The sequence below is a fragment of the Accipiter gentilis genome, chromosome 18, assembly GCF_929443795.1.
Source record: "Accipiter gentilis chromosome 18, bAccGen1.1, whole genome shotgun sequence".
Taxonomy (NCBI): domain Eukaryota; kingdom Metazoa; phylum Chordata; class Aves; order Accipitriformes; family Accipitridae; genus Astur; species Astur gentilis.
In genome coordinates, this window is record NC_064897.1 from 5901815 (window position 1) to 5923998 (window position 22184).

Here is a 22184-nt window from a genome sequence, read left to right on the forward strand (position 1 = left end):
GAGCCCAGCCGGGGGCTGCGCCCGGCGACCCCGTCCCCCTCCGCCCCGCCCGGGTCTGGGGCCGGGGCCGCGTCGCCGGGCGGAGGTGAGGCGGTGCACGGCGGGGCGGGCGCCGGCTCCGGGCGAGAGACCCGGGGGAGGAGGGAGGGAGGAAGGGAGGGGGGGGGGGGGGGGGGGTTGGTTTTCCCTCAGCGTCGCCGCCGGTGCTGCCCCCCGGGACCGGTGGGGGGGAGGCGACGGGGCTCCGGAGGGCCGGCCGGGAGCCGCCGCCAGGCCCCGCCGCTGCCGGTAGCTCCTTCCCCTCCCGGGCTCCCGTGCCCCGGCCCAGCCTTCTCAGGTGGGGAGCGAAGCAGCCGCCGGCGGTAGGGGCGGCCGCGGGGTGCCCCCCCCCCCCATTTCCCCAGCGCCCATGTCGGCCGGGGGTGACAGGGCTGGCCGCGGGTGACAGCGCGGGAGGATGGAGCCAGTCCCGACGCCTTCGTCTCTGCCCCTGGAAGCGGCGGAGCCGGGACGGACTGGGCCGGGGGAGGGGGGGGGACACGGACACGCAGCAGCCTGGCCGGACTGGGCCGTGTGGGGGGCGGCTGTGGTGGCCAAGCTGGATGGGGGCGAGGGGCCGCGGGCCGTGACTAAACGTGTTGGTTGTGTCCGGGCTCTCCTTCTGTGCCGGCAGGTGATGGGAGCATGACTGAAAATGAGGGGGATCTCCAGCGAGATGGGCCGGAGGCGGCCGAACCCCGCGGGGCCGTTTCGGACTTTTTCATGAGGGAAGCTTCTTCTCCGGGCTGCGAGCAGGAATTGTCCCGTCCGAGGCCAGACCTTCTCCCCCCAGGGACGGGGCCGGAGAAGACCTCTCGCTGCGGCTTCCGAAAGCGTAAGGAGACGGTGGTGCACCAGCGAGCGTTCATGGGAGAGAAGCCCTACATCTGCATCGAGTGCGGGCAGAGCTTCAACCGCAGCTCCGACCTGATCCGCCACCAGAGGATCCACACCGGGGAGAAGCCGTACATGTGTGCTGACTGCGGCAAGAGCTTCAGCCGCCGCTCCCACCTCATCCAGCACCAGCGCGTCCACACGGGTGAGCGGCCGTACCAATGCAAGGACTGCGGGAAGAGCTTCAGCCAGAGCACCCACCTGGTGCAGCACCAGCGCAACCACACTGGCGAGAGGCCTTATGTCTGTGCCAAGTGTGGGAGGAACTTCTACCAGAACTCGGGCCTGCTCCGCCACGCCAACTTTCACACGGGCGAGAAACCCTACAAGTGCCCCCAGTGCGGGAAGCGCTTCAGCGACAGCTCCAACCTCATTGCCCACCAGCGGCTCCACACGGGCGAGAAGCCCTACAAGTGTGCTGACTGCAACAAGTGCTTCAGTGAGAGCTCTAAGCTGGTCATCCACCGGCGCGTCCACACGGGCGAGAAGCCATACTTGTGCCCTGACTGCGGGAAGAGTTTCAGCCAGCGCTCTCACCTTGTCCAGCACCGTCGCACTCACACTGGGGAGAAGCCCTACAAGTGTGCCGACTGCGGGACCTGCTTCAGTGACAACTCTACCCTCATCCGTCATCGTCGTACCCACACCGGGGAGAAACCTTTCAAGTGCTCACATTGTGGGAAGAGCTTCAGTCGCAACTCCTACTTAGTCTCACACCAGCGGGTGCATGTGTGGTAGGCAGGGTCGCTAGGTGTGACCTGGGGGTCATCTAGGATGCAGCTTCCGACCCTGGCCTGTCCAAAATGTGCCTAAGGGACAAGGGGGGTGGACAAGGGGGTGACTACAGCAGAGCCCCTGGATTATAGGCAGTTGGCCAGAGTAATTCCTGTGGCCCACGTTGCCCTTTTCAGTCACCTCCTCCGCCCAATGCATCTCGGGCATGGACAGAAAGCAAGCAGTGGTTGCGGTGGGTAGTTCTGCAGCCCTGGCATCCTCTTTCCCAGGTACTAGAATTGGATGCCATCTGCAGTGTGGCCAAGGTGCAGATGTTTTCTCCCACCTCCCCGTGAGAGATGTCTGCTGGTGAGCCTGAGGAGAGAACGCACAAGGTCAGGTCACCTGATGAGAGGCTGCTTGGTCATGCAACATATGCATGTATGGTCACGTCAGGGGAAATAAGATGGGAGATGAGGTCCTGAAGGGCCTGTGTTCCACCCGCAGCTGAAATGTTGTGACCGATATAATATTGCATAGGTCTATGGAAGCTCACCATGCTTGTGGTCTAAGCCAGCTTTGTGTCTGATACAGCAGTCAGGAAGGTCAAAGCTAAGTAAGTCCTGCTGAGAAGCTGGAGGCTCTGCATTATGCCGCCACGGTGTGCGGGCCAACTTGAAGCACAGGCAAAGACCGCTTGAGTCTGCTTGTAAAAAGAACGTCTAGGCATACCCTGAACCAGAGAAGGAAGGCATGCCTGCAAAGGTTTTCTGCGAATGCTGTGTGGATGGTAGGAACAAGGGAGCTGCAGGATAGGGGCACGGCCTGTTCTGGAATCTCAGAACTGGTGGGTAACCAGTGTAGAAAACTCATACCTGGAGGCTTAAAATAATAGTAAAAAAAAATCAGAATCAGAATTATACTTGCTGCTGCTAAGACTGTGGTACGCAACTTGACAGGTATATGGAGGTTGCCTGTGAGTTTGTACTGGTAGCCTCCTCGCTCTGCAGAATTCAGATTCACAGATACAGTTCAAGTGGGCTGGTGTGAGCTGTGTTGCAAAATAGGACAGAACAACAGTGTACTAGGACTGACCCGATTCCATACCAGTATTTCTCAAGTCCCATTTTGACCAGTGTGTGTGCGTGCAGGTGTGTAAGTAACACCTATATGTGTGTATTCACATATGTATGAACTAGCTTTTATACTAAGTGTATCTTCACACTCACATGTGAGCAATCGTGTGCGCACACCATGGCAGTAGTCAAAATGGCCAGCTGTATGACATTGCACCATATCAGTACTTCTCAAAATGCTAAAAATACTGTATATAGTAGCATTTCTCAATTAGAAGCTGGGAGAAATAGGTTTTGTACTAAAACATCTGAATTTTCATATCAGGACATTCAGTTTTACACTGATTATTTTGTGTATGTGTGTGTGTGTGTATAAGATCTGGAATTGAGTTGTTTTATTTATATATCTATAAAAATTTTGTGGGCCCTATGGTTGCAAGGAATGACTTCTAAATGTCACTCAGCGTAGTACTCTCCCCCTCGTTTTACACAGGTACGTATCGGTGGCAGTTGTAGGTTGTACCCCCGTCATGGTTTTAACTACAACGAATTGCAGTGCAACACTTTACATTGTTTATATTTTTGACTGTTTTGCTGCTGCTCATTTTAGAGACGATACTGACTGGTGTGCTTATCCAGCACTGCTGGAACTTAGAAAAGATTCCTGGTTTTACCTTACTGGTCCTGCAGCTGGCTCCGTGGCTTCAGCAGGTCTCTGGAAAAAGGAATGCAGACTGAAGCTGGTAAAAGGACTGGAGCTATGGTAGGGAAGAGATGAAGGAAATAAAGATGCTAAGAAGATCGATGGATTTGAGCAGCTGCTGGCTGGGGTTGCTTGTGAATGGCTTGCTCTACAGAACTTGCTACTCTCCAAGGGATTGCAGGGATCCTTTCTGCAAGCCCCAAGCCACTTCTTGACACTCAACTGCTGATAAAATGTTATTTTCATATAGTTTAATAAAAAGGAGCTGTAGGGGGAGCATGAAATTGTTTGCAGCTCCTAGAGGAACAAGGCACCTTTATGTGCAGCTGCTCAGGGAAGTAGAAGGAGCTTTCAGAAATGGGGTGGGCTTTGTTTACACAGGAACCAAAGCCTTCATCTGCAAATGCACATTTTTGCTTTTAGCTTTGTGTTTGTTTTGGTTTTTTTTATGAACAGCTTCAAACCAATGATTTCTTGATTTCTGTTCCACTTCTGGAAAGTGGTTTGGAAATGTCACTAATGGTCATCTAATTGGTTCCAGAAGCGTCAAGATTTTCATTTGCTAGCGGACTTTCAGAAGGGATACTACAGCTCTCAGTCGGTAGGCTCATTTTTAGCTGACTTCAAAGGTTATGCTGCAGTCCAGCTGTAGAACTGATCAATTTGTGTGGGTCTGTCCCATTCCAATTTAAGTTTCCTAAAGGAAATCTACAGCACTAAAACTGTTTGCCTTTCCCTGGTAAACAGGGCTTCTCAGCCATCTTGTGAATGCAACTTTTCTTTTGGCAATCTGAACGGACTCGCTGTAGCGGCTCGATAAAATCGAGCCCAGGTCTGTACATGGCTGAGCTCAACTCAAAGGGAAATTCTCACATCAAGATTCTGGTTTGAGACGCCAGCTGCCCCTGAATATGCCTTCACAGCAGTCCTCAGAGCATTTATTTTCTTTTCTACATGCTTTGTAAAGTGCTGTGTGTACTTAACAGTGCTCTATAAATTAAGAGGATTGTCGTGCATTTATTTCAAAGATCTTCATGAACTTATTTAATACTGTATGCCAAATCAAAGTGGCCTTAGGGTTCACAGCACATTGCCAGTGCAGTAGTCAGCGGCTAGGACTGGATTGCTCACCAGTATAAACACATTTCTGGAGTTCCTTTCAACAGCCAGTTAGTTTTCCCTGTTCAGTGTCACTTGGCTGAAATAATTCCCTTCCCCTAGCCTGTCTGCCTTTTACGATTTGTGATCATCTAGCTGGAGAGGAGAATCTGGGCACCACCCTTCCTTTGCTGTTGCAGAAGTTACAGGGTATGTTCCTCTTCTTCCAGGAATTTAATTGCTTTGTGGGCAGCGCAAACTGGCAAACCAAATTCAGAAGACTGAGGTATGGGCATGTGCAAAAAGTCAAGAGCCAGAAGGTTTACTTTTACAGCAGCTAGCTCACTGGCTTCTCTACCAGCTGTCTCCTCCCTCAGGATCATAGTGGGAGACTACTGGAAAAAGCAGAAGGTAATTAGCTACTATAATTTCAGCAGACCCTCCCTAGCACACTCCATCCCAGACCCATGGTCACCAACTGGTGCCCAGATCCTCCTGCCAGCTGAGAGAGCTCTGTAGAATGCTGTAAATTCCTGTTGTGCTAATGGTGCTTAGATACTACAGTGATACTATGGCACTTTAGAAATACCTAAGATAGACAAATGGATGAATGACGTCTCTGAAATAAAATTTTTCACCCTAGAGTTCTGTGTTATTCCATCTTTTTTTTTCTTTCTTTCTCCCCAGAGTGACCTCCTGAGCATCACAGTTTCTTGGCCCCTGGCAGGACCAGATTTGGAAATACATGTGTCATCCTTCACAGAGGGATGACTATTACTTAGCACAGCTGCTGTGCAATGCAAATAAGAACCCGGAGGTGAGGGGTGTTCTTAGAATTGGTCTTCATTTTCATCTAACATCTCTGCATGAACCTGAAAAGCCAGAGGATGGCACACAGTGCTCACTGTTCCTTTACGAAAGTGGCAGAACCTTATTCTACAGTGACACACCATCCTGCTGGTAGATGAACCTGGTTCTAGCAGAGCTGCAGCTGCTCTGAGGCGATTATCTTCCCAGTTCTGTCACCTGGGTTGCACGGGATCTAGTTTTCCAGTCCCTTGCTGACAGAAGTATCTGTAATAGTGATGACTGAAATACAACTTCTTTTACATTCCTTTCTGCTTCGCTGCTTATGACCGGGAAAACAGATTTCTTTTGATCTTGGACAAGAGGTGCGTTTTACGTGTTTAATAATTTTTCAAAAGTATTTTATGTGTAGTCGCTAAAGCAATTTTTGAGATACATCAAACAAACAAAACTGCCCTTGCATGCACAGCAAACTGTTCTTTGTGGCCCGGTTTCCCCTTTACCCCAACAACACTGGTCTGAATAGCCAGAGACACAACAACAGGAGACCCCATCTCTGAAAAAAGGAAAATACAGGATATTTCAAGGAGATGGAGCAAACAGAGGCCAAAAGAGGCATTGCTGGGGTAGGCTGCTTTGCCGCTTTTGCTCTTGTGTCCCAAACTCTGAAGGGCCTTTAGCCTTTCTGTGCCAGACCTGATATGTCTTGTAAGTCAGCTGATCCACCTCTCAACGGTCCCCTCCCTTTTCTCATTCAAGTGCTTGCTGGCTTTCTTCGTAGAAAAGGCATGAATCCACCTGGTAACATTGCTTTTGCGGTCCTGATGGACTTTGACAAATGCTTGGTTTTCCTCTCACAGGCCTGGTGCTTTTGGTACACTCGATCACGTGAACAGATGCGAGAGCCTAGGAACCAGAGAGCATAGGAGCCAGACTTCTTAGGGGAAGCAGAATTTTCGTCTTTCTTTCTGAGACTTTCTGTGGAGTTATCTGTAGCTGCAGAGAGCTGACTCTGTGCCTGGGGGACACACTGGGGTGGGTGGGACAGCATGGCCAGAGCCCAGTAACCCTTCAAGGGTAAGTGAAAGCACCCATCGGTGAAAGCAGGCCATACCAGGTCCAAACATCCTCGTGGATGCAGAGCGTGCAAAGATGTGCAAACTCCTTTGTTTGCTTCCCTTTGGCACTCATTATGCAAAGAACGGCTCTATTGGATGTAAAGGATGGCGTTGCTTAGAAGAGACTTGTCTGAACAGCCATATGGACAGGCAGTTCAAAATAACTCCACCATGCCACAGCAAACCTTGGCTGCACAGCCTCAAGGAATTGACCGAAGTAACCTTGATCTGAAAAAGCAAAGCTACTTGCAGAACTCGCAACAGGTCTCAGGAGGCCAGACCAAGTAAGGTTTTTCTGCTTGGAAATGCAGCTGGTCTGACCCCTGACAAAGCTTCCTCGGAAAGGTTTCTCTGGTCATAGTGCAAGCACAACTGGCTTGCACAAGCCTATCTCCCTGCCCTGGGCCTGGGTAAGTGTAAGGGTAAGGGTAATGGCATGGCATTATTAAAAAGGACAACACAGCCAAAGTAAAGGCATCACAAGGCATTTTGCCGTCTCAAAGGTGAATGGTTGAACCAGGCCACCATGTGAGGGAAAGGGTAAGCAAAGAGGTTGGGATGAACAGCTGGGAAGAAAGAGTGGGAAATTGGATTTCCTGAGGCTGCTGGGAAGAGGGGGTGGTTTGGAGGTGTAACAGCTGCATGGGAGAAGGGTCACCGTTCTCCAGATCCCCCAAGTAATTGCTCCCTCATATCTGGACTTCTTTTTTCTTGCTTTCCAGAGCTCTTTGCAATTCTCCTGCTGCTGGTCATATGTTGCTTTGGGCCATTGCCTGCTATGTTTCTACTTCAAGCTGACCTTCACCAAAATACTGCTGAACTCTACCTAGCTATGGTTCAGGTGGGTGTGCTTTCCCATCTTCAAGGACAGAACCACAGAGGAGGCTTTTCTGTGTCAGTCCCTATTCCGTCAATGTTTTCCCTCACGAAAGGGCAGTCTGCTTGCTTACCCCAGATCACCCCAAAGCACATAGAACATGCATCTGCCTTTACAGAAGGCAGAGCTTTTGACAGACCTATGACATTTGATCTGCCTTTTCCCAGCCTTACCAGAAGATCTTCTTTTCGAGGATAGGGACTGAGAAGTTGCTTCCCACAGCTCTGCACCTGCCTGTTGTGCTTAAGAAGATGCCTCTTTGCAGGGCAACTGCTCTCTCTTCTTGCCTGATTTCTTTCACAGCTGACCTTTGAATTCTCTCTATGCCTTCAGGCAGGCAGAAATACCAAGCAAAACAGGAAAAACAGAGTTTACATGTAGTATGCATTAGAGAGATTGCAGATATCTTCCCAATTCATTGGACATATGATAAACCTTTTTGAACCTAGGGTCAAACAGGAACCACAAGCTGCTTTATTAAAAAAAAAAAAAAAAAAAAGAAAAGATATCTTTTAACAATTATCACAAGAAGGGAAGCAGCAATGGGAATGCGGGGGGCAGGGAGGTGGAACAAAACATTTTTCCTTGTGTCTAGAAAGAGAAGAATTAAAATCACCAAACACAAGTCCTCACATTCTTAGAAAGGTGAAAGAAGTTGGCAAAATATGATGGTAATTCTGGACCCTTGAAATCTAAGGAGTTACCTGGCATGGTCAACAGTGATGTTATGTCTCAGGCCTGAGCGCAGAGGTTGGTGTGAAAGCATTTAGGGTTTGTCTTAGGGCAGCCACATCCTGCCCTAAGCCTCAGGCACTTGCTTTCATTTGGCTAATATGCAATGTAGCTGCTAATGCTAATGTAACTGTGGGTTTCAACTGCACCTTCCACCTCAATGTGTATGGAGCCATTAATGCATATGAAGAAAGGGTGAATTGCTTTCTCAAGAAATGTAACCTGAGAAGATCCTGAAATTCCTCAGGCTCTGAAGCTCTTGATGCTTCACCTTCATTGCCATCGGGGCTCAAGCCAGCCAGCTCCCAGCAGGGGCATTCCTGGGGAGGGAAGCAGAGAAATGCCAAGTCACAAGCAGGAGGGGGAGAAAAAGGAAACGGCTGGTATTTAAAAATACTCAACCCAGGAAGCATGAACCATGAACTGAAGAGAGAAGCCAGAAGAAACCCAGATATGTCTTGGAATACAAGAGAGAATGAATAATTACAAATGCTCCCCTCCAAGCCTACGAGTAGGTGAAAATCTTGTCACTGCTGCTGTGATCACGGAGGTTAGTGCTGGTGCATCACAGCAATGGTATTGTTTTTCTAGAGCTGAGAAGAAGAGGTGTTCTTCTAGAATATATCCACAAATTAGTACTTTGCTCTGTAACACAAAGCTATTAGATTCATGTCTGTAAAGAATGCTCTTCTATTCTCTTGCTTGGTGCCAGCACAGCCCCCATATCTGCAGTACCCTTCCAGCACTTAAAAATCATGGTAACTTTCTCCCTAACCCACAGAATAAACAACACACATCAGCTGAATAGCGTAGACTGCCATTAGCTTTTGTTGCAAAACCGTCATGTGAAGGGCTGCTAAAGTAAAGCTTGTGGGAAGACGTTTTGTGCTGGCATTGGTGCACAGTGAGGTTTGCTCCCTTGTCCCTTATGAACATGGGCAAAGGATTCCAGCCGCCTCATTCACAACGCTCCTTCAGCTGGCCGAAAAGTTCATATTTCTCGTAGTAAATAGGTATCTCCGAGGCCTGGCTTTCATGACCCTGCAATTGCAAACAGCTCTCCCCGACTTGTGACAGCAGATTACATCGGATGGCTGAAGCTCTTGCCATCCCCAGCCACCCGCTGGGTTATTTTTAACTTGGATTGCTTCCCCGATCCAGCGCTCAGCACAGCTCCACAAACAGCAGGGTTGGCACAAATGAGGGAAAATTGCAGTCTGGGGCGGGTGGTAACAAACATCCAAAGAGCTCAGCCGTTCCTTAAGTTGGTATTGCCACCATGCGATCCAGTCCTGAAACAAGAGCCCTGGGGGAACAGGAGCGAGTTAAGCGAAAGCAGAACAAAGGCATTGAACAGAACTGTACCTTTATTTTTTTGCACATAAGAAGTATTTCCGAAGGAGGACCAGCTTATGAATCTCTTACTTCCCACGTGTACATTACACAGCTGGAACCGGCGCTCATCTCTTGCTAAGTACCTTTGAGTACTCGGCCCACTGAAGCTGTGCTTCCACCTGCATTTCTTTCAAAAGCAAAATGAGCGTTCCTCATCCCCTCCTCTGTGTGTCCTCGGGGCCGTTGACTCCCATGCTCTGCTCACTGTGCTGGTGCAGCTCTCTGTGCAACTGCGTCATGACGCAGATTGGAAAGTCTCGGTGACTGAAGAGTAATAGTTCCCCACTCCACCCTCGGTTATTTTTAGCCGGATCAGTTCCTGATTCAATCCACTGTACAGACACACAAACAGCTGTGTCGGTATGACAGGCAGAAAATGTTTGAGGGAAGGCGAGGAGAGGCTTAGACGAGTAATGATCACTGGTACCAAACGGGAAACTGCAATCATGAATGATTGCTTTAAATGCCCAGCAGCAATTATTTCAACTTCTCTACAGCCACCTGTCGTACTCCTTATGCAAGAAACAAGGCCCAGGGAACTTCACAAGTCTGTGCCGCAGAAATGAAATGGCATTGTGCCTGGTTTGGCTGCAGCTTTCTCAGTGAATGAAGGGAATCCGAATGCAGGGAGCCTAAACAAGTCTGCTGGTATGGATAGTAGCAACAGTTCCTCATAGCCTGCTTACCTGCCGGTAGTTTTGCCAGCCTGTGTGCTTAGATGTCAAGTCCTGCAGAGATCAAAGTTTGCCGTCTTAGTAGTTTGGACACCAGCCATGAGCAGCTATCTAGAAGTGTGCAAAATGTGTTTAGAAAATGCTCTAGAGATGATCTGCTGGTATTTTAAAGCGACATGCGGCTTGCTTTGAAGTGCTCTAAATATTGTGGCACAAAAAACAAGTGGCACCTTTTCTGCTCTGCAAAACAGTGATGTTTTCATGTCTGCACCCCAGGGCTCAGGGTAACTCTAAAACTTCAAGCCCTCCTCCTGCTCCCTTCCTCTGACTAGTACACACTTGCAGACTGGGTAAACAAAGAAAAGTCCTTACCGAGTTGTGGCTGCTTGGCTTTGTCTCATGTGCTCTTGCCGTGACCTTGAAGTTGGTTTTCTTGTCACAAGTGGTTTGATGACACATGGATAGATTTTGGGTTTCATTGTCTTCTTCCCTGAGCCTTTTGCTGCCGGGATGCTCGCTTCTACCTCCTTTCGTCCTTCCCCAGTTGCGTGCTCCAATAGACAGCACAAGGAGAGGGATGGGGAGTCACAGCTGATTTCCTCCTGTGTTTATGGGGAATTATCTTGACTTCTGTGGGAAAAGCATTTTCTCTTTGTGTTTAGAGTAGTGGGTTAAAACCAGAGAGCCGGTGCCTCCTCCAGCACCTAGAAGTGGGGACTTAATTAGGGGAAGTCCTGTGGCTGGACCTCTGTCCCCTGCAGCCTCCTGTCCCAGCTGGAAAGCAGGCAGCAGACCGAGACGGCAGAATCCAGGTCTCCCCGGCAAGGAAGACCATCTGAAGCAGGAGGAGCAAGTTTCTCCTCTCGTGCAGACTTGGCTAAGGAGACAGTGGGGGAGAGCAGCCAGAGCTGCGACAGGACGGGGGATCCCAGGGGCACGGAAAAGAGAAAGAGCGATGGGAGGGATTGCTGCACTGGTAATTTTCCCGGGAAAAACAAGGTTTAGGATAAATTTCTTACAAATACAGGAAGCTTAATTTAATACTGGTTTTTCAATAACATGACCTACCTACAAGTTTAATTAAAAATCAAGCATAATAAGAGCCAAAATTAAGGTAAGGCCTCAGCCTAAAGCAGAAACTGAAATGACTTTCCTTCTTCTTTTAGCAATACTTTGCCTGGTTTCTAAACCTGAATGTTAGCTTCCGTTTGAGGCGGTTCACCATGCGCTCCGGATTAAAGCATTTGTCTCTTGGTTTGGAGTACGGTATTGCAGCGCATGCATCTCGGGTGAAGGAGAGACTCAAGTGAAAACATGTCAGACGGAGCATATGCGATGGACCATGTGTTTCACTTCATGGCTTTCCTAGAAAACTCATGAAGATGACAAAGGCCTCTGCAGTCTCAGAGGCACATACTGAAAGAAAAAAGAAAGAGGGAAGAATAAAGAGCTGCCTGAAACTAAGCATGTGTCCAGAGTTGGACTCTGTGGACAAAGATGCTAATTTTGTAAAATCGAGTGGTACTACATCAAAATAATAATAAAAAAATATCTGAAATTCCAGTTAGCCAGCTCCTGCTGACACAGGAAAACTTTATACAGTTAAATACTAACTTTACAGAGCAAAATACTGACCACTACAAGAAGACAGTTAGCAATTCTGAAACCTAATTTAAAGATGGAATGGAAAGTATAATTAACAATCTAGAGATTTATTCAGAAATAAAAAAAATCGGCTTAGTCAATTAAAATCACTTCCTGGGATTTATGAAAAGCTCCTCCTATAGGGTGCCTTAGCAACTGCTGCTGCAGACAAGGAATGATGGGGATATTGTTAGATGAAGACTTTGCTCCACCTAAAGGTTTAAGTACAGAAAGGATTTCATGTGACACTGACTTCTGCCTAGATTCCACTCAAAATAGCATGTAGAGTTGTCAGCCAAAGAAGAAATGCCACAGCAATGATGGTTCAGCAAAACACCTGACCTCCTACAGCATTTACTTTAAGTCTGCAGCAAAATGGATATGCAAAAATCCATGATTTCATCTGCTGTCAAGAAAAAAGTTTATCAGGAAGATAATGATAAAATTACGAGGAATAATGGCACGTTATCTCTTTAGAAATACAGCCTGTCTCTTGGGAGAGTAGTCTTGTAGCAAGCACAGGAATAGCTGAGAGTGCAGGAATGCTACTCTTTGCCTGGGGACTGGCTGCTGCAAGGCTTGGTTGGGCAGAACCAGAAGGGAAATGTCATGCTAAAAGATCGGTCACAGATAGATGGGGGGAACCAGAGCAAAAAACTGGCACGGCAATAGCTTGTGGGCTGGTTTGATTGCAGGCACCAAGGCGAAAGGGCATCCAAGGTGATTGCCTGTTGTTCAGGTGATTTATTATGGATTTAGCAGGCATAAAATGGGATTAAAAGGAAAAATATGTTTCATATGGCGGTATTTCTGAAGGTGGAACTCTATGGTGCAACAGCTCTGGCAGCAAGCCAGTTTAAAAACTGTCTGTCCTCATCTGACCCCAACCAATCCTTCCTACCTCAGAGCAACAGCACATTAGCATCCATCCTTTCCCCCATCTTCCCAGGGAACTATTTATGACAGGGCAGTTACACCTGTGATTAAGTGTCTGTAACAAAGAGGGCATTCAGCTGTGGTATGTGGCAGGGGGATGTGAGGAAAGGGGTGAAACTGGAAAAGGGAACCTCTTAAACCGCAGAACAATTTGTAACATGGGGCAACAGCTCCTGTCACACATCCTGAAAAGAAAGGGGGGTAAAATGGTCCGCAAGAAACCAGGCTGACTGACTGACAAAGGCAAACCAGCCCAGAATCACTGTCAGGCCAGAGGAAAGAAATTGAGTACGTTCATTCACCTCCATGGAGGGCCAGAGACTTTCAGGCGTTGTTAAAGCCACGGAGGAGGATGCATCAGTTCAAGTTTACCTGCGGGAGCAAACTGCCTGGCTGAATCCTGCTCGATTTCCCAGGTAATGCACTGAGTCTAATAAACCCCTGTTTTGTTTTAACTCTTGATTTATCCTATTAATTTAAAATAAACTTTGAAAATTTGAAAAATTTGAAAATAAAGACTATTTAAACAGAATCAGGATTAGGAGTCACACCTAAACCGTACCTTACTAGCCTAAGGCTGTATGTGTTCTTCCAACGGAAAAAAAAAATAATAATTGGCTGGTGCTAGAAATACGTGGCAGCTAACCTTGTTCCTTGCTGTGCCGGTGTGTGCGCAGCATTCTGCTCACTGCCTTTTCCAACAGGCTGTCAACTTCTAGCAGAGACCCCCCATCAGCTGCAGCACCTATTTTCTTGGTCTACAAGAAACTGCAGAGACCCGTGACTTTTCTTGGAAATCGCTGAGGTCAGATAAGTGATTTCCCACATTCACGTGAAGTTGTTTAGAAATGGCTTGTGGGTGAAGAGTTCTCACTTCCTTGGGTAGGGTTTTTTGACTCACAAAGGTATTTTGTGGCTTCTAATGACTACGTGGGGTCATTCTCTAGTTTTTGTGAGTATTCTGGAATTATTAAGGGGACCTAGTTAAGGCCTCCTATAACAAAACTAAAGTCTAATGGGTTAGCTAGAGTTGCAGATGGACTTTTGCCTGGACTTTTTCAGACCCAGTGTCAGCCATCAGTACCATCAGACGCTTTCTGAAGAAGCATCTCAACCACCTTGCTGCCATATCCCTCGTGTGGCCTTTTCCAGTATTGCACAGGTCAAAAGCTGGAACATCTGGCACCTGGCAGAGGAAATTTAACATTCTGTCAAGTTTAGATTACCACTCCAATTTCAACAGGTAATGGAAACAGCAGAACTGGAGTGGGGAGCGTTTGATATTTTAAAACCAAGGGGGCTGGGGGGGAAGACCAACAAACCCCCCAAAACCCCCAAACCCAAACAAAAAAACCCACCAACCAGTCATAAAATCATAGAATCATTTAGGTTGGAAAAACCCTTTAAGATCATCGAGTCCAACTGTAAACCATCTTAGTTTGCTTGGTGCATTTGGGTCTGTTTTCCTTCCTTTACTACTATCATGACTGCAGTAGCAAAGTCAAATCTCTGAAACCATGGGTAAAGCCACCTCTTATATATTTAGGGTTTGTCCCAGGAAATGAAAAATTGGTGCAATTGGTGGCTTTTTCGATCTCAGGATTACATCCAGGGATGACAAGCAGCAAGGGTTAAAAAAGCCAAAACAACCCCCCAAAAATTAAATAGAAAGGGAAGAAAACTGGCTAGGAAGCTCTATAGGATAAGAAGTAATTTAATTTAAGAGGGACCCAATGTGAGCTCTTTATAATACTATATTCTGAGCTGAAGAACTGAGTCTAAATTCCTCTGCCAATACTTTCTCTACTAGGATTATTGAGTAGTTATCATTTACTAATAAATCATGTACAAGATTTAGATAAAGCAATGCTACCTAAACCAAGTAATAAACAAATAAAACAGGGAAAAAAAATGCCCTTGCACATAAACATCCATTTCAGCTGTAAATCTGACATTCTCCTTTGCAAACAAACAGCACGTAGCTTTTTTCTGTAAGCAAGAAACCTTTACAAACAAATGTTTTAGAAACATTGTAAGTATAAAGTTGATAGCAGAAGGAGTAAAAGCTCTGAAATGTATGTTACATATTATTATCCTTGCGGGTAACACCTTATCTAAAAAGATTTTTATCAAACTTAGAGGTCAGAGTTTAAATACTGATGATCCATTTCATGCTGCCAAATCTCATCCCACCATAATACATATATTGCATGACTTGACTGCATCTGGTACAGTCAACTGAGAAAAATTCAAGAGAAACCACTGTGGATTATCCATATCATTAAGATACAAAGTTAAAAATAGAAGAAAGTGTTCCTGCCCCTGCTGTGCAGTAGAAACCAAAAATGTTACACATAGTACTCCTGTAAAATCAGCTACCACCAAACTGAATTCAGAACACTCCTTCCTCTTAGAGAGATAAGACATTTGGAGTGGATTATGAATTGTTTTCTAATTACACATGTATACGTTCATATTTGTAGTAATATGTATTATAATCAAACACATATTTACATTAAGACATTTATTTATAAATAAATTCATTTAAGAAATTTTAAAAGCTTTTAAGTTTCCAATTTATTACACATACAGGTTTTCCACATAAGCAAGAAGAAATACAAGAAAAGGCATAACCACAAGGACATGTTTTGCCTAGAAGAGCTACAGAGCCCCGGATGATACATGTCATCACAGCAACCTAACTCCTGCATAGTCATTTGATGTTTCACAACTCTAGTTCAGATTAAATACCAATGACCTGATTCATTCTTACAGTGAATTTCACTGTAAATAATAGTAAAAAGCACATTTAATACCATGACTCAGTATGCAAAACATCTTCTGCTCCTCCTGGCCAAACCTTGCTATGCCCCACACCTACCTCCAGCAAAGACTAAGTGTCAGCGCAGCCGATCAATGGCCCCACGGCTTCAAAACCAGCCTTCTGACACTCACTTTTCCCAAAATGAACGTTTGAACTAGTGAAGGGACCAGGATGATTTGCCATCAGTAACTGCAACAAGGAAAGCACCCCTAATTATATTCTGTTTTAAAATAGCATCCCATACCCCCCCAAAACAGAAGTCATCACAAACACAACACACATTTTCAATTTACAAGCCTTTGACTTTGGGGCTCGGGGTGGGGGGGGGCTGGGATTTAAAACAATCGGTGAAAGGTCACAAAGAAAAGCAAAGATCTATTACTAGGCTTGCATGTACTATACAGCAGTTGACCAATACACTGGAAATGTTTGGGGGGTCTGCAACTGAAAAAAAACCCATTACAACCACTTTTATAGCACTAAGATCAGAATCAAGAAAAAGAAGATGACAGACCACGCTGTTATCAAATCTTTAATTCCTGGGAGGCCAAGTGGTCAGCATTACATAAAACATTTATTAAAAATGAATGCCATTCCATGAATAACTTGCATGTATTATGTAAAATATTTATTAAAGATGAATGCCATTCCATGAATAGCTTGCATGCTGCTTAGTTTGAGTAACAACAATGCATTTATCCATTGTAAATGAAGTTCTGCCTTCTACCCAACGAAATGTCTTTTATACCTCAGTCTATAACCCTTCTCGTAAGTAAAGTTTATAAACACATTTTATACGACATATAGTTTAAAATACAGCTTTCATACAAGCACATATAAACAAGAACAATGATTGCAGCTCATCAGTAGCTCTTGACGAGGGCTCAACGTGAGAGAAAGCAAATACAGTGAGAGAGAATAAAATATCTGTGATAAAAAACCTCTAAACCTGGCCTACAGCTGGGAGACAACCATGTTTACATAGGAACCTGAATTAGAGCTCAGGTCTTTGTCCTACTGAATTAAAACACTTCCCACATCGCTCCTGGCGTGATCCTATGCTGATTGAATAAGCAAGGAGTGAGAAAAAGCAAGAAGACAGAGAAAGCAGCACCAAAATCTTGACAACTTTGGAGGGGCAGGAGCAACAGCACAGCATCCCTACAAAATACAGCAGCTGCGGCTCTCCTCTTGCACAGTGCTGGCCTGGTGCAGAATGGGTCCAGAGGGAAAATTTAGACAACTGAAAAAAAATCATCCTTAACTTTTACAGACAGTTATCTTTACATTAGGGGACCATTTCTGAAGCTAGGTCCCATCTTCAAGTGTTTCTTAGGTATACTGAAGGGTTAGAAATGTAACTAAAAACCGCAGACCTAGCTGGATCATTGGATGGAATAAAAAAAAGATTTTTTCCAGTACTTTCCACTTTTGATACACATACCCTTCTCTGTCAAGCTCCTCTGCCACCTTACACACATAGATTTGGAGTCTACAACAGTACACCACCACCCCCCCCCCCTCTATAAAATCTATAATAGTATATCCCTATATCCTAGAATATCCAATATAATATGGTATTGGATAGTCCATCCAATAAAATAATCTGCCTTTTTGTATATACACAGTGATTTGTACAGTTAATTAAACTGCAGCTATGCATACACAAATTCCCTTCCCCTCTAACTGAACAAACAAGCTTTTTACAGAAACCACATCATCTGTGTTCCCTGACTCTGTTGTTTCAGATTCTGACTTGCTCATCTTTTTCCCCTCTGGGCTTCTGCCTCATTTGGTCTTAATACTTCATCGTTTCTATTCCACACATCCCTTCCGGAAGACAAACTACAAAATCACAGGAGTGAAACTGCTGATTTTTTGAAACCCCAGCTCTCAGAGAAAGATATCTTATCAGCACATCCTCATCTTGACCAAAGATTAACTGTATTAAAAATGAAACCAATTAAAAAATACTACTTAAAAGCAAGAAATCTTGCATATCACAAACTGAGAATAAGTCATCGAACAACACAGGAAAAGCCCCTTATTCAAACATTCAAGAAGCATTTCTAGGGCATGATTCACCTACTCCTAAGGTAGACAACTAAAATAGGTCAGATGAATCACCGCCTAACAGTGTCTATTTCTCTCCAGTGACTGTGATGGGAGCCCAGACCATAACTCAGATGGAGACACCCCTATCGCAGCTATTGAGATGTGGGCAGACAAACACCAGCCCCAGTTTTCCCCCCGACTGCCTGCCTCAAATGTCCCCCACTTTCTGCAGGAATTACCCCGCAGAAGCCGGCCCTTGATGGAAGGGGTAACGAAAGCTCTGCCTGGCGCCTTTGGTTTCTCGCCTGCTCTTTTCCAACTTTCTCAAGAAAAGCGTTCAACGAGAGCTGCTGCAGCAAGCGGGCAGAGGTCTTCTGTCCCACCACCCCTCCCCTCAAGAACTGAGAGGTTTTGGATGAAGTGGGAAAAGAGAATTAAAAAGTGTTTTCCGATCCCCTCTTCCCTGTGAACTCAGGGTTGGTCTGCTCATCCTAAATTTTATTTCCATTTAGATACATTCAGAATAAGACAGAAATTTCAAAATCAGAAGGCAGTTCAAAAGCTCTGTTTGTTCTTTATTAAAATTTTTATTTTCAGATTTGGGGATCAATTTCTTGATATATTTTTGACAGGATCGTGGGGTTTTTTTCTGTAGTCTCTTGAGGAAATAAGACTTTTTTTTAATCACACGGCAAGTCCCCCATTAGTCACTTAGGAACCAACTGGCTCATTTCACTCAAATTTAGCATGCACATAGAAGAATCAGAGATGACCCTAAAGCCAGAAATCAGCAGCTGGGTACAGCAGAGACCTCTTACTGCCGCTACCACGAGAGGATCAGCAGGGAGAGATTGGCCCTTATCTGTGTTGTTTGGCAGTTTATGTAATATCTTGTCCAGGCAGCAGGTCAAAATATTTGGTTTAGGGACACGGAGTCTGTTGGGAATGGGGGAGGGACGTAAGGATGATTTGGGGGGAGAGGGCTGCTGGAAAGAGGGAGTGCTAATAAGCTTCTTTTCTTCAGGCTGATATAACCAGCAGCAGAATGTGACACTTTTGTAATGTATTAATGGGAATATTGGTAATAATGAGCTAACCATAAATTTTTTGAGGTCTTGATTTAGACTGTAAGGATTTGGTTCTGTAACACTGCACATGACCCGGATTTCCATCACTGTCCACCGAAGTAGCTGAAACAAGGACCATCAAGAGCCAAATATTGGGCTAGATAACCCAAACTGAGCCGGGAAGCTGGTGCTCCTAAAATAATGGAGAGGACTTAGCTCTGGGTTTTGGTAGCCTTTCTAGGAGTTCCTGATACATTTGCACCCGGTAGAGTGTCGGGACCTCTGCCTCCTAGGAGAATTTCCAAAGCAGATTACCAGAAATTAATCAGAAATTAATTAACTTCTCCTATGAAGACAGGCTGAGAGAGTTGGGGTTGTTCAGCCTGGAGAAGAGAAGGCTCCGGGGAGACCTTGTAGTGGCCTTCCAGTAGTTAAAGGGGGCCTACTGGAAAGATGGGGAGGGACTCTTTAACAGGGAGTGCAGTGATAGGATGAGGGGTAACAGTTTTAAACTGAAAGAAGGTAGATTTAGGTTAGATGTCAGGAAGAAATTCTTCACTGTGAGGGTGGTGAGACACAGGAACAGGTTGACCAGAGAAGCTGTGGCTGCCCCATCCCCGGCAGTGTTCAAGGCCAGGCTGGATGGGGCTTGGAGCAACCTGGTCTAGTGGAAGGTGTCCCTGCCCGTGGCAGGGGGGTTGGAACTAGATGGTCTTTGAGTGTCCCTTCCCACCCAACCCACTCTGTGATCCTATGATCTGAGGAGAGAGCAGGTGATTTTCCTAATCCTGGGAATTCAGGACAAACCCCAGAAAGCCAGGATGCCGGTTTCCCGGCAGGGCTGGGAGGTAAGAGGAGCGAAGCGCACATGCCGGTTCCTGCGCTCAGCAGGGCCCGGGGCCTGGCACCAGCGCTCCCAGCACCTGGACCGGCGGGGACCCCCCCCGTGCCCACGCAGCACCCTCGCTCGGCCCCGGAAAACGTCCCAGCCAACCCCCCCGAGCTGGTGCGGGCAGGGAACGCGGGTGCGGGAGCACCTCTGCGGTGATAAGAGGGTTGGGAAGCGGTCTCTGGGGAGAAGCGGGGTTTGTTGAGTCTGGAAGAGACGGCTGGAGGTAGGGCAGGACACGATAACGGGGTTGCAGCGCGTGAGAGGGTGTTACAAAGAGAGGCAGCGGTTACACCGCTGGAAGGACAAAGATAAGATCTGATCGGCTTAATTTTCAGGAAAGAAAAGAAGAAAGGAAAAAAAGGAAAAGGCTAGACACTGCAAAAACTTTCCCCGAGTAAGGCAGCGCTGGAATAATTATCTAGGGAGTTGTGAAACCCACCTCAGCAGAAGCTGTAAGAAGTTTTGCAGACGTCGCCGTGCTCTCTCAGTAAAGGATGGGCTGCCACGCTGTTTCTCAGCCCTTGGAAAGTAAAGGTCCATCTAACCTTTTCAAAAAGAAAATTTAAAAAATCCTTACACATCATATGGGTCATTAAATATATGGGTGATAAATAAAAAGTTTAGCATTTGGATAAAAACCTACTACAGTTTTACGAATCCTAATTTTACCACTACAAATGCAAGCATTTAAATTCAAAATATCATTTGGATAGCAAACTTTGATCTTTCCTCTCAAAGAAATTGCCTTGCAGTTCTTGAGCAGGTAAATGCTGGCTAGATCTTTTAGCACTATTTCTGTCATACAAGTTGCCTCATTGCACTTTCTTCCTGCTACCAACCGTTCTCCTCTGTTATCTCCTGCTCCCAGGTAGGGACCTGCAGGGTTGTGTCCTGCAGAGAAGTGCTGGCCACTTCTGTCTTCTTCGGGGCACTTTTATTCCTATTGAAATGCTTGCGGGCCAGGCCAATCTCACAGCAAGATTATACAGTCATCTCTCCACCATCTGAAGCTATGGGGCCATGGGATACCTCAGGCGTTGGAAGAAAGCCCAGATCATATGGTTCTTTTGGGACCCACCATAGAGCAGAATGCTCCCAACTTATAGAGTATACCGAGGCAAGCCGGTATGGATCTTCCCAGTCCATCAGGGGATATTATGTCCATCAGGACATCTTAACTCCATTACCTAAAGGACACAGAGTTAGGGAAGTTCTCTTGAGATGCAGCATGCATGTCGAATGTTAATCATCTAATGAGGTGCTGAGTCTGTCACCACCAAATGGTCCCACTACCACTAACTCCGATAAGCTTGGTCCGCCAACCAGCTAATACTAATGGCACAGCTGGTTAGGGCTCTGTGCTGACTGGGCAGCTTGCCGGCAGGCCCTGGACAATACTGGGAGGTGTTCCTCAGTCCATCCCATGCAGAGAAACGTAAACTTCCCTGACACTGCCAAACCATTGCTTCTGCTGGCAAATATGCTGCAGTGGCACTAGAATGACTAAATGGGCTTGGTAGAGCTTAGTGACTCTCGCTTGTAGTGATTTGGGTGATTTGGTGAGACACTTGTCTCACCAGTGCTTTGATATCCACATAGCTTGTGAGCTCAGGCACAGTGCTACCTGAAAACACAGGTAGCCCACATCTGTTGGGTACACCGGATAAAAGGTCTTCTGGGAGATGGAAATTTTGGGGAGTGTGGTGCAGGTTCTACCGCAAGGCTCCACCCTCAGGACCAGCACAGGGTCAGCAGTGACGATGCTGAGCCACAGCTTACAAGCCTTGCTGGGTCTGATAAAACTCTGTGGGGAGCCACTCAGGTGTCTCTGCAGTTGTTCCCCAAAACTTCTGGCTCCATCAAGGCACGTTGGCTTGGGCTCTTCACAATGTCCTTCCAGACCCAAGCTGACTCTGAAACAATCTAGACACATTCCTACTCATAATTCCTCTCCGGACAAGATGGGCCTTCTCAGAGTCAACTCTGGTAGCTCTGAACTTCAGGGATAGCATATCTGCAAACTGGATAAGCTACCTAGAGGCATTTGAGGTAGCTCATTTCATTAGCACTGAAAGAGAACTTCTGAGTGTTCAAAGTCAGTTACAGATATTATCTACTGCGGGCATCACACCTTTGCAAAATAGATTGGGGAGTAAGTTTTATCATTGTTTTATGATGAACACACCAGCCCAGAAAGAGGCAAGCACACTGGTCAAGGACTCAGTTCTTATCTCTGCTTCTAGTCTGATGAGCTACTTTGTGCGAGTCTCTTCACCCACCACCATCTTTCTCATCTTTGTTTTCTCCACTTGTATAACTATGGCACACACCTGGTAGTAAGAGGCACTATATAAAAGAGAGCTATAATAATGAAGGCTGTAAGAGAACTGGTGTCAGATGGAAGATGAGAACCCAGGAATTCCAGGCTGCAAGCTCTTGACCCCAGAACCCTTCACCTGAAGAACTGGTTCATGGCTTTCACTCTCATAAATGCTGTTCTTCATGTGGTGTTTGGGGGAGTAATCATACCTAATGACTTTTTTCCCCCTCTCTATTCCAGCTGATGATGATGTTGCCCCAGCTGCCCATCATCTAAAAGATCATATGAAAATGAACACACTTTGAATTTATATTCAGCA

The 22184-nt window shown here is 46.3% G+C and overlaps 1 protein-coding gene and 1 long non-coding RNA gene across 20 annotated transcripts in view; one reads left to right on the forward strand and one right to left on the reverse strand.

Moving 5' to 3' along the window:
• LOC126047632 (zinc finger protein 239-like) lies at positions 1-11373 on the forward strand. 5 transcript variants are annotated; one of them, XR_007508632.1, is made up of 3 exons: positions 230-4935; positions 5212-5341; positions 11294-11373. XR_007508632.1 is itself a non-coding variant. In XM_049821520.1 (2 exons), the coding sequence occupies exon 2, from the start codon at positions 685-687 to the stop codon at positions 1669-1671; it is 987 nt and encodes a 328-aa protein (XP_049677477.1). In that variant the 5' UTR covers positions 1-85; positions 674-684; the 3' UTR covers positions 1672-5168. The 5 variants fall into 5 exon arrangements, 1 of the variants encoding a protein (XP_049677477.1); XM_049821520.1 differs by lacking the exons at positions 5212-5341; positions 11294-11373 and adding an exon at positions 1-85 and having other exon boundaries at positions 674-5168; XR_007508631.1 differs by lacking the exon at positions 11294-11373 and having other exon boundaries at positions 5212-5450.
• LOC126047633 (uncharacterized) overlaps positions 6148-22184 on the reverse strand; it is a 25904-nt gene continuing 9867 nt past the window's right edge. For 5 of the 15 annotated variants that reach the window (XR_007508643.1, XR_007508645.1, XR_007508636.1 and 2 more), the window contains 7 exons: positions 19985-20090; positions 15589-15720; positions 10500-11543; positions 10140-10238; positions 9424-9785; positions 7500-8378; positions 6148-6237 (listed from right to left, as the gene is read on the reverse strand). This is a non-coding gene — a long non-coding RNA (uncharacterized LOC126047633). Of the gene's footprint in view, positions 6238-7499; positions 8379-9423; positions 10239-10499; positions 11544-15588; positions 15721-19984; positions 20091-22074; positions 22138-22184 lie in introns of all 15 variants that reach the window. The other 10 variants (XR_007508640.1, XR_007508637.1, XR_007508644.1 and 7 more) reach the window with 8 other exon arrangements.

Excerpts from the sequence above, each read along its gene's own strand:
- LOC126047632 (XM_049821520.1), top strand. The coding sequence starts at position 685 with ATGACTGAAAATGAGGGGGATCTCCAGCGAGATGGGCCGGAGGCGGCC.